At 30.7% G+C, this 12631-nt stretch overlaps 2 protein-coding genes across 2 annotated transcripts; both read right to left on the bottom strand.

Moving 5' to 3' along the window:
- Nucleotides 1-2605: 2605 nt before the first annotated feature.
- On the bottom strand, nucleotides 2606-4527 carry LOC107030055 (shaggy-related protein kinase eta-like). The gene is made up of 6 exons (XM_015231459.2): nucleotides 4348-4527; nucleotides 4161-4235; nucleotides 4025-4081; nucleotides 3054-3194; nucleotides 2894-2944; nucleotides 2606-2785 (listed from the first exon to the last, which is right to left on the bottom strand). Exons 1-6 carry the CDS (start codon nucleotides 4525-4527, stop codon nucleotides 2606-2608), a joined length of 684 nt encoding a protein of 227 aa, XP_015086945.2.
- A 7036-nt stretch (nucleotides 4528-11563) lies between these two features.
- LOC107030056 lies at nucleotides 11564-12158 on the bottom strand. The gene is made up of 2 exons (XM_015231460.1): nucleotides 11994-12158; nucleotides 11564-11827 (listed from the first exon to the last, which is right to left on the bottom strand). The coding sequence occupies exons 1-2, from the start codon at nucleotides 12156-12158 to the stop codon at nucleotides 11564-11566; spliced, it is 429 nt and encodes a 142-aa protein (XP_015086946.1).
- Nucleotides 12159-12631: the final 473 nt, after the last annotated feature.

Here is a 12631-nt window from a genome sequence, read left to right on the forward strand (position 1 = left end):
TTCAACTTCAAGGATCATCTAAATATTAAAATATCACTTTCTGAATTCGACAACATAAACTCGAGAAAGAATATAGAAATTAGCACATCATTCTAATTAATGTATAGTATTATGATAAACATTTTAATGTCTTTTGTATTTTGATAGTGATAGTTTTATCCGTTTACAAATTTTTGAAAATTTGGAAGAAAAAAAAAAAGAAGAGATATGAGTTTATATAATCAACAAATTTATCAAATATTTAAAAAATAATATAGAAACAAACCTCTGGCAATACTTAGAAGTGACTTTGGTGTTGCTTTTCAACTTCAAGGATCTTCAAAATATTAAAATATTACCTTTTGAATTCGACAAAATAATACAAAAAAAAAAATATAGATATTAACACTTGAAATCAGGAATTTATAGAAAAAATTAAGCACAACAACAATAGAAGAAAAAAAAAAGAAAATTACAAAAAGTTGAGAAAAAAGTTTGTAAACAATAATTTTCTTTTTTCAATAGTATATATATAAAGCGTTTGAATTTGATAACCGTTTCCTATTAGTTGAAAAAAATTCTTAAAAAATGAAGATAAAATCGTTGATTATTGAAAATTTAAATTTTAAATTGTGCATCCCTATTTCAAGAATAGTGGAGAAATGGGATAAATTTGTAGGGAAAGTGCTAAACAGTCATATTTTATATTAATTTAATTCAAATTAAACATATCGCTTTGTTAGTTTATTTACTTAAATGAATAATTTTAATAATTTTAATTTAAAAGTTTAAGGAGTTTAAAATTTTAATCTAAGCTAAATAATAATAATAGTAATAATAATAATAATAATAATAATAATAATAATAATAATAATAATAATAATTATTATTATTATTATTATTATTATTAGTTAAATTAGTTTTATCAGTAAAGATATAACATGTAGATTATAGATTGTACTTTATTAAAATATAATTATTTAAAATGAAGATAAGAAAAAAGATAAAACATTAAATGATATTTAAATAATAAATTTAAAAGAAACTTCTCTACAATGCGTTTTTTTTAAAATAAATAATTTTAATTTAAAAGTTTTTCAATTTGTTTAGGAGTAGCGGTGTAATAGGATGTATAGAGAGAGAGATATGATGATTTAGGAACATTATTTTCTACTTATGAAAAAAAGAATTCTTAAAACTGATTTCACGTTAATTATAATAAATATTTTTAAAAGCTCACATTCTGTTGCTATTAAAACTAGGTAGAGATGGCCCGTACAAGTACGGGCCCAACATTAAACAAATTTTCTGAGCTAAATGCATAAAATAAGTTCCTGGCTACTTTATTTACATTGAATGGTGTATCATTTATGTAATGGTACATTTTTATCGCTTATCACCCTGGCAAAAAGTACATGTGAAAAAAGAGAGAAATATATAGGTTCAAAGTTGAATACTTAGTTAAACATATATAATTAGAGAAACCTCAAGAATAAAAGAGCACAAAGTAGCCTAATTCAAATGATGAAATCTCAAATATTTAGTAAATGTAGAAGGGTCTTTGTACACAAGTAACACAAGTCCTTTGTACACAATAATACAGATTATAGATCACCTAGTATAGTGCAGCATATGTACAAAATCCTGAAGGAAAATTATTTTCATATCCTACATATCAATGAACACAACAAAATAATAACCTCTTTGTTGCAGCTTTATACATATGGTTTGATAGTGTGGCTTATAGTAAATCAACCAGTATGCTGAACAATATATACCAACCATCCAAACAGTATGCAGACAAAACAAGAGAAGGCACCCTTTACTATTACAAGTGAAATTTACAGTCAATAGAGCAAAATCTGATGAAACATCATGATGACATGGAAAAACTATATGATAAATAATAAATAAAGCTCTTTTGGTTAGTGTTATAGAGGAAAACAATTCATACTATCAAAATATACAAAAGCCATAAAGGATCAGTGAAGCTCAACATGACAAAGGATTCACACATGAGATATATATTTAAATATATCCCCTGCTTGTCCTAGTTATTAAGTCTAGCTAATTTTATACTTTCTTTTCAATTTATTTGTCTTATTTTCTTTTAGTTTGCTTAAAAAATAATCACTTTTTTCTATTTAGCAATTCGTATGTCCAACATTCTGTCAGACATGTTAGGTGCATTATACACATCTTTAGTTTGTGACTACAAGATTTAAAAGTTATGTGTCGTGTTTAGTCAAACTAAGACAAACAATTAAAATGGAGGCAACAAATTTAAAAAATTCAGAAAGAAATGAGTGAAGAGAAAGTACTATACTGGTGCAGACATGTTTATCCCAAAGCAGAAAGACATTTTTGGCTTAAAAGGTTTTCTTCCATGAAAAAAATGAAACATATCTGCATAACTTCAATTTTTACGACACCCAAATCTATACAACAAGATTTACAAAAGTTCAGAGCCTAATTTCTAGACATGTTGGTAAATTATGCTTATCTATTGAGAACAATATTCTTACCACAAACAATAGAGTCACTACTTTAGCAATTAATTAAGATATTTGATAATAATATTACAAAGAAAAGAGAAAAGAATGAAAATAAACTCTCAGTACAAAATTCAACAGAAATGATACACACAGCAAGCAGCAAGACAACAAATTGTTGTTCCACGAGGTACGACTAAAGTCAAGTGAAAGCATACCTTATGCCAAGGGTGTGCTTTGATTTGTGGAAACCTAAAATCAGTATAGTTTGGATTCATACAGCGAATTGCCTCCCTTGTCGGTGTTCCAAGTACCTATAAGATGAAGCAAATGACACAAGAATCAGTAAGCTATAGAAGTCTATATCACTGCAAACATGCTACAATATTTGCATCAGTAAACAAGAATTTATCACACAGCACCTTGATTATCTCAACAAGATGGTCCACAGCATTTTCTCCAGGGAACAATGGCTGCAAGAAGATTGCAAAAATTGGTTAGAAACTGGAAAAGTGCACCAAAAAAGTCCGCAGGGATTTCATGGACAGTGCGTAAGCTATAGAATTCTAGATCACCACAAACCTGGCCAAGAAAAAGCTCAGCAAGGACACAGCCAGCTGGCAAGATATCAATTGAAGTAGTATACTCTGTTGCACCAAATATGAGTTTAGGAGCCCGATAAAACCGCGAGCAGATGTATGAGATGTTTGCTTCTCCTTTAACCAGAAAATATATGGTACTTCCATAAATATAAGAACCAACCACAACCTTAAAATCGAGTAATTCTCACACAAAGGAAGCTTTTTGAAATGACATAGTCTACACCATAAGCTTGCAATAGTCAAAATTAAGATAATGAATTCACAGTCATGGGAAGTGGAAACCTATTGCTTTCTTATTTAAAGTCACTGAAAAGGTGAAAACCCCATCAAAGGTATTCATGGCATGATTATAAATTTCCACATGTCTTGTCCTCCCAAGAAAAAAGAAAAAAAATTACATTATGAATTTTTCAGTTCATGGGATATGCTAAGGGAGGTAACTTTTTTTGAGAAAGTATGCTAAGGGAGGTAACTTAGAATTATAGAACTGCACCATGGTTAAATAGCAAACATCAACTAACTCCAACATGGTCAGACTCAACTTAAATAAAACACAACACCTGAAAGTGGCAACAAGATCAACAAACAGGTGACTACAGAATCTGACCAATTACAAAATCATGGCTAACAGGATCTTATCCTAAGAGAATTACCATGGCCTCAGAAATATTTCAACAATAAGTATTTAACTACATGTTTTATCTGGTATTCAATAAGAAATGTACGAAGAAGTCAAAATATCCTGGACATCTAGAAAGGATCAATTTACAGTTGACACAAACATTAATAAAAAAAAAATGAGGCCAAAAGACCCGCCTACTAAGTCAGAATTATTACTGACCAAGTTTGAATTAAAAACAGTGAACACATCTCAGGAAGACAGGGATCAAATCCATAATCTTTAGTACGAAAATGATAATAGCCACAGAAAATCTTATGATTAACACTTACCAGCACTTTCGCGCTTCCAAAATCGCAAATCTTTACTTGGTGAGTAAGAGGGTCTACCTGTGATAGCAAACAACGACATAAGGGAAAAAAAGCCATAATTTGCTATGCAAAATTAGCAGCTTGAAAGATGCATTACCAAAACATTCTGAGGCTTCAAGTCCCTGTGGCATACGCCAGCAACAATATGCATGTAAGCCAGCCCTCTAAATACCTGACCACGTCTAAATCTTAGTATGGCTCAAAGCTTAGGGAACAATAATACCACTTTGTATTGTTCAAACTAAGGAAACAAAAAATACCACTCAGGAAAGCACTTCACTCACTTGATAGGTGTAAAGCTTAACATAGATGAGTGGCATTCTCTGGTTCATATTGCTATAATGCTTTAGCACTCTATACATAGTTTCTGGAAGATATTCCATGACTAAATTGAGAAAAAGTTCATTTGTACTCGTAGCTGAATAGAAGCAGTGCTTTAGGCAAACAACATTTGTGTGATTCATAGTTTTTCTGACTTTCTGTAGGTAACTATATCTAATTCACTCTCTTTCTTCTCGCTCGTATCGTATACTTTTTCTTGTTCAAAGTGTATCCGCACTGATGAAGTGGTCCACGCAATTTGAAGATAGTTGTTATAAAATTAATAGAACCTAAAATGAGATACAACAACATACAAAACATACATGGAGTTAGAACAAGATGGCTAGTTTTAATATCTCATCCTTTTTTTTCTTTTCTAAAATGCTCCCTTGAAATGTTGGTGGCCATTGATAACGCCAAGCTAACCAAAAAGTTGATTCCCTAGGAATCGAATTTGTTCTGAATTTTTTCCCCTTTAATTGCACCAAAATCTATATGAACAGAAAGAAGGCCAAATTAATTACTGCATGTGACAAAAAAACATTGAAACGCAACATTGGCGAATGAAAAAATGAAACAACAAAACTTCTCCTAAGCAAAAGCAAAAATAGAACATCAACAACAAACTCAAAATAAAAAAAAATTACAAGTATGAAGAGACCCAGATCGAATTAATGAACAAAACAATGTGAAAATAACAACACATCAACCAAAAAGAGATGGGAGAAATCAAAAACTGATATTTGTTAATACAAAAAAGGGGAAAAATCAAAACATCACAGCAGACTTAAATCTATTTTTTTTCTCAAGATTATCAAACTGAGCCAAAAATAAATTTTAATTGTTCATTACCTGAACGAATATTAAGATCTTTGAGTAGACGATGGCAGAAACTTCCTAGATAAAGAAGAGGAACAATGTTCACTAACAAGAAGGAAATGATGCACAGATAACAACAATGGCATAAGTGAAGATGAAGGGATACGTAAACAATGATGTGTCCATTCAAGACACCTCCACAGAAACACTAAGCTATATGAAAAGACAAATATACCCTCATATTTGAAATAAAAGACATTAACCACACATGTTGAAACAAGCCTTTTCTATAATAGTAGTAAAGGAGTAAACGTGATTTATTATTCAAATTTATTTAAACTTTATATTTTGTTAAAATTGATGATCTTCACATACCTTTTTTCCTCTAAATTCGGTTACTTTTGGGAAAAAAGTGTTTCTTTCTTTCCATATATAATGTATATATATTTTTCAATTAATAATTAATTAACTGATATTTTTAAAATAAAGATGGAGATTAATTGAGGCGGTGACACTATTTTAAAAACATAAACTTCAAAACTTGAATATTGAATTTCTATAATACTTCCAATTAAAAATACTCAATTAAATTTATATATTAGTTTTATAATATGGAAAGTAAATACCTTTTCACATTAAAGGTTTGTACTTTTTTTGATGAGTTATGACTTTTCGAATGGTTGAGAATGAAGGGTTGTGATTTCTCCTAAGGGTTGTGCTTTTTTCGATGAGTTGTGACTTTTTCGATGAACAATGACTTTTACGAAAGGTTGTAACTTTTCTGATGAGGCACAATTAGCACCTATTCATTCTACTATTTGTTAGCTCTATATAGAGAATTTTCCCTCACTTTTAAACTACGACTTTAACTCTTCTTTCTCTTAAAAAATTTGTTATTTTGAACAGTTGGTTAAGTTAAAAATTCAACGAAATTCAAGATACCAAATAAGAAAGAGTATGTTGACAAATTATAACAAATATTTTTCTTACCATTTTCATGAGTTAACAGTGATAAAGAGTTATGGAAAAGATTAATAAACAAATGCGAAAAAAGTCATATGATTTGGGTAATATATTCCTCTTTTTTTATAATTTTTATTCTTTCACCCTCAAACGAAAGAGTTTCTTTTAGTTTTTCTAAAACAACGGGTAATAACATAGTCCATTGAATTATTAGTTTTTATATTAAATTCAGTATTTCAAAAATATAATTTCACTTTTACTTATATTATGGTTATATAATCATGATACTAACACTTTTACTAATATATATGTAAGTAAAAATGTACGGAGAAAGTAAGTATTGATGGAAAGATATTTCAATCAAATGGAAAACTATAGTGATTATAGCTTGAACATATATTTTATCTTCCTTAATCACTGTCTATGTAATGTTGCATACCTTTTTATTTTATTATATTTGTATTGAGTATCCAATTTTTTATGTATGAGATTCCTATTATTTTGTGTTCATTTTAATTTTTGAATGTGTTCGTTTTAATTTTTGAAAATATTATGTCACAAGATTTAATCTTCGATAGCTATGTAAAAATAGATAAGAAAAGAGTGATTGGTCATAAATTATTTTTAAGTCAAATAAAGGATTCTATAATACAATTTTAATTTTGTTCATCAATTAATTGTTATTATTCAAAAAGTTAAATATTTTATATCACAATATAATTTATTAGATACTTTCATTAAACAACAAATATATGATATATATGTGGCAGGAAAAAAAAAATACAACTCTACAAAAATCAATATTTATATCTATATCTTAATGTTTACTACCTTAAAAGCATGAATTTTGAAACTTGAATATTGAATTACTATAATACCTCCCATTAAAAATAATCAATTTATTTTATTTATTGATTTTATAATATGGAAAGTACGTACCTTTTCACGTTAAAGGGTTGTGACTTTTTTGACGGGTTGTGACTTTTTTGATGAGTTGTGACTTTTTCAAAGGGTTGTGAAAGAAGAGTTTTGTTTTTCCGAAAGAGTTGTAAATTTTCCTAAGGATTGCACTGTTTTCGATGAGTTTTGATTTTTTCGATGAACAATGACTTTCGCGAAAGATTGTAAATTTTCTGATTAGATACAATTAACACCTATTCATACTACTATTTGTTAGCTCTAAATACAGGATATTCTCTCACTTTTAAACTACGATATTATATTAAGTTTTCTACTCTTCTTCTTCTTCAAAATTCTCAAGGGTTATTTGGAACAGATGATTGAGTTAAAAATTCAAAGAAATTCGAGGTACCACATAAGAAAGAGTCTGTTAACAAATTGTAGAACATATTTTTTTGGCTGAACCCATCGGTAGACCCCTAAAGTTGGCATCAATTTTCATTTTGACACATCAACTAGACTTTGTTAATTTTAGACACCTCATGTTGAGCCTCGTTGTGTCATTTTGACACATTTTGTTGACTTGACATGTTGTGTTTGTTGCACGCATTTTGAGCTCGTGAGGGGTTTTTCTTTTCAATTTTTTCCCTTCTTCTTCTTCACTTTTTTGCGCTAACACTTAATTTCACCTTCCCCATGAAAATTCATGATAAAAAACCTTACCAAATATGAAAAAACAAAAAATTAAAAAATCATTACACTAATTTTAAAAATGTTATAAGAACAAAAAATTTAAAAAATGACTTTTTAGAACAAGACACACATTCTTTTTCAAAAAAAATTAGAAGAATGTCATATATAATTTTCAAAATCAATTAAAAAACAAATAATCTAATGATTTTTAAAAAAAATAAAAATTGGAAATAGAATCAAGAAAATTGTTATAGAATTTGGGGAGGCAAAAATAACTTAAGGAAGATGGTGTAGGGGTGGGGTGGGATAGTACAAAATGGGTAATTTAATTTTATTTATTTATTTTTGCTGAAAAATTAGTTGTTTTTTCCTAATTTATTTCAAAATTATTTTTACATTCAAATGCCACATGTCAGCTTTTAATTAGTAATTATGCCATGTCATCAACATGTTTGTTACACACACTTTGTAATTTTAACTGATTGACAAAAAGGTGTCAAAATGACATAGCGGACCCCTATTTGAGGTGTTTAAAATGAACAAAGCCTACTTGAGGTGTCTAAGTTAAAATTGATTCCAATTTTAAGGGTCTACCAATGGGTTCAACCTATTTTTTTCTTACCATTTTCATGAGTTAACAATGATAAAAAAAATTGTGGGAAAGACTAATTAACAAATGCGGAAAAAGTCATATGATTTGGGTAATATATTCTTCTTTGTTTTAATATTTATTCTTTCCCTCATATGAAAGTGTTTTATTTTAGTTTTGCTAAAACAACGGGCATCAACATAGTCCATTGAATTATTAAGGAATAATGCACAACTACTGTTTCAACCTATGCCCGAAATCTCAGAGACACACTTATACTTTACTAAGGTCCTACTGAACTTATATTATTAATAATTTTCTACCCCTTTTCGGCCTACGTGGCACTATCTTGTGGGCCCAACACTGGTTGATTTTCTTTTTCAAGATAGTGCCACGTAGGCTGTAAAGGGGTAGAAAATTACTTATAATATAAGTTCAGGAGGACCTTAGTAAAGTATAAGTGTGTCTCTGAGATTTCGTGCATAGGTTGAGGGAGTACTTGTGCATTTTTTCAATTATTAATTTGAAGTTAAATCTGCAATTTAAAAAATATATTTTCTCTTTTACTTATAATATGATAATATAATCATGATACAAATAATTTTTTAATAGATATGTAAGTAAAAATGAAAGAAGAAATTAACCTGTTGGTGGAAGATATATCAGTCAAATGAAATAATATAGTAAATATAGCATGAACATATATTTTCATCTTCCTTATTGAATGTCTATGTATTGTTTCATACATTTTTTTAATACTTTTATTGAGTATGCTAAATTTTTAAGTATGAGATTATTTTGTGTTCATTTTAATTTTAGAAAATGTTATGTCACAAGGCACACTCCTTGATAGCTATATAAAAATAGATAAGAAAATAGTGACTGGTCATAAAATATTCTTAAATCAAATTAAGGATTCTATAATAACACTTTAAATTTTATTCATCAATAATTTTTTATTATTAAAAAAGTTAAATATTTTATATCAAGATACAACTTAGTAGATACTTTCATTAGAAAACAAACATATATATGTTTGCGGCAGAATAAAAGGTGAAGATTTCTATTCTATAAAGATCTATACTACCTAAAAAACATGAACTTTAAAAATCTAATTTTGAATTACTATAATACCACCCCATTAAAAATACTTTATTTATTTTATTTATTAATTTTATAATATGGAAAGTAAATACATTTTCACACTAAAGGGTTGTGAATTTTTTAGCTAGTTGTGGTTTTTTCAATGAGTATTCACTTTTTCTATGGGTTGTGATTTTTCATAAGAGTTGTAGTTTTTCCTAAGGGTTGTGATTCTTTCGATGAGTTGTGAATTTTGCGATGAGCAATGACTTTTTTGAAAAATTATAACCTTTCTCTTAAGGAACCATTAGCACCTATTCATTCTACTATTTGTTAGCTATAAATAGAGGGTTTCCTCTCATTTTTTATACTATGATTTTATTTTACGTTTTCTATTTTTCTTATTCTTCAAGAATCTCAAGGGTTATCTGGAACAATTTATTAAGTTAATGTAGAATGACAACGTTATAGCTTATGTCTCTAGACAGTTGAAAGTTCATGAGAAGAATTATCCAACTCATGACTTGGAGTTGGCTGGGGTACTATTCGCCTTTAATATATAACTTCACTTTATGTATGGTGTTAATGTTGATGTATTCACTGAATACAAGAGCCTAGAATATCTATTCACTAAGAGGGCACTTAATCTTAGACAAAGGACGGGGGTTAGAATATCCTTGATATGAGTATTCCTTATCACCAAGGTAAGGATAAAAATATTGTTGATGCCTTACGCAGGTTCTCTATGGGTAGTTACACCCACCTTGAGGATTAGAAGAAAGAACGTGCCAAAGATGTGCATAGACTGGCACGCCTAGGATTCCGACTCATGGATTCCATAGAAGGAGTAGTGAGGATGAATGAGGTTGAGTCTTCATTAGTCTTAGAAGTAAAAGGCACGCAAGACTAAGATCTCATGTTGCTTGAATTGAAACAAGATGTTCATAAACAAAATGTATTAGCTTTTGAACAAGGGGGAGATGTGTATTGAGATATCAAGGTAGGATGTGTGTACCAATTGTGAATGGATTCCAAGAGGGGATCATAGAAGAAGCTCATAGATCATGATATTCTATTTATCCGGGTTCCACAAAGATGTATCATGACTTGAGGAAGGTATATTGGTGGAATGGTATGAAGAAGGGTATTGCGGAGTTTGTTGGTACATGCCCAAATTCCCAAAAAGATAAAGTAGAGCACCAATTGCCCAATGATTTGGCTTAGAATACAGATCTTCAGGAATGGAAGTAGGAGATAATTAATATAGATCTCATCACAGGCTTACAAGTTCACCGAGACAACATGATCTTATTTGGGTGATTGTCGACAGCATGAAAGCATCAACCCACATTTTTTTGGTAAAGACTACCCATTAAGCAGAAAATAATGGTAAGTTGTATATTCAAAAGGTTGTAAGACTTCATGGGGTTCCGGTCTCGATTATTTCATATAGAGGAGCAAAATTTATTGCACAGTTCCGAAAATCTATTCAAAGAGGCTTGGGTTTAAAGGTTAAATTAAGTACCACCTTTCATCCTCAGACAGATGGGTAAGAAGAGCGCACTATTCAGACTTTAGAGGACATCTTAAGGACATGCGTGATTGATTTCAAAAGGAATTGGGATCATCACCAACCTCTAATTGAGCTTTCTTACAACAATAGTTACAACTCTAGCATCAAAATGGTTCCATATGAATCTCTTTATGGGAGAACATGCAGATCCCACATAGGATGATTTGATGTTGGTGAAGAAGGATTGATAGGGCAAGATTTAGTTCACCAAGCTATGGAGAAGGTGAAGGTGATTCAAGAGAGGTTGAAAATGGCACAGAGTCGTCATAAATCCCATGCGGATGTTAGGAGAAGAGCATTAGAGTTTGAATTAGATGATTGGGTTTACTAGAAATTTTTACCCATGAATGGTGTTATGAGGTTTGGTAAGAAGGGAAAGTTGATTCGCCGTTATATTGGACCTTATAGAATGATAAAGAGAATTTTCAATGTAGCTTATGAGTTGGAGCTACCACAAGAGTTAGCAGCGGTTCATTCGGTAATTCATGTCTCCATTGGGCAACATTACAAGACATTTCCTATAGACTCTAACAACTGAGTCGCCCATTGGGGTACAAACTTAAAATGGTTCAATCACAACATCAGGAAGTACATCAAACTTCGTAGCTAGCAAAGGTGCAACAAAGGAAAGAGTAACATTAACAGAGAAAACTTGTAACATACCCGTCACAATGTCGGGAGACCTTTCTTGTTCACCCATAGACTCGAGTGCATAGAAATGGTTCCCTTTTGGAGCTTCAGAAATAGGACCGCTTGGTTGAGTTCGGCCCTTCCCCTTATCTTGTCTTCTCACATTAGGACAATCTTTCACCATATGGTCACCCTTTCCACAACCATAGCAACTATTAGTCCCAACAAGACATTCACTTGCATGTTTCCTACCACACTTACCACAAGTTGGTCTCTCTTTTGGTGGATTAACATTTCTCCCCCTTTGAGGTTTAGGATTAGAACCCTATCATTTCGATTCTGGAGAAATTAGAAGGAACCTTATTTGAAAACTTCTTCTTGGAATTAGGCTTGTCTTGAACATCAAGCCTACTCTTAGAAGAACTAATTTCCAAAGACCTTGCCTTCTTAGTTTCCCTATTCTTCTTCCTCAGACAACTATCCTCAACCTGTAGAGCATGAACCATCAACCTAGAAATATCCATATTTTAATGAAGCATAGGTGGACGACATTCTTCTTCATGCTCTTCAGACACGCCAGTTACAAAACGACTCATCTCATCCCTATCATTCGAAACCAAAGAGGAAGCATATTTGGATAGATTAATGAATTTAAAGGAGTTTCCCTTAACACTCATACCTCCTTGACGAAGGTTGTTGAACTCCTCTACCTTAGCTTCCCTTTGATCCCTTGGAAAGAATTTGTCAAGAAAGAAATTATATGGTAAAGACACACATAGTATTAAAGATCTAGAAGCACGACATATGAGTATCAAGAAAAGAGAACTTTCCTAGTCATCACATAGCCTCTCATCGATAATTGTGGCGCGCTTTACAACTATGAACAAGATACTATGTAACGTGGTTTAGTGAGACATTGATCCTAAGGATATTTAACATCATGCTCTGATACCAAGTTTGTCACACCTGAAGAGTACACCCCAGATGAGACCGGCAT

The sequence above is a fragment of the Solanum pennellii genome, chromosome 9 (assembly GCF_001406875.1).
Source record: "Solanum pennellii chromosome 9, SPENNV200".
In the NCBI taxonomy this organism is placed as follows: domain Eukaryota; kingdom Viridiplantae; phylum Streptophyta; class Magnoliopsida; order Solanales; family Solanaceae; genus Solanum; species Solanum pennellii.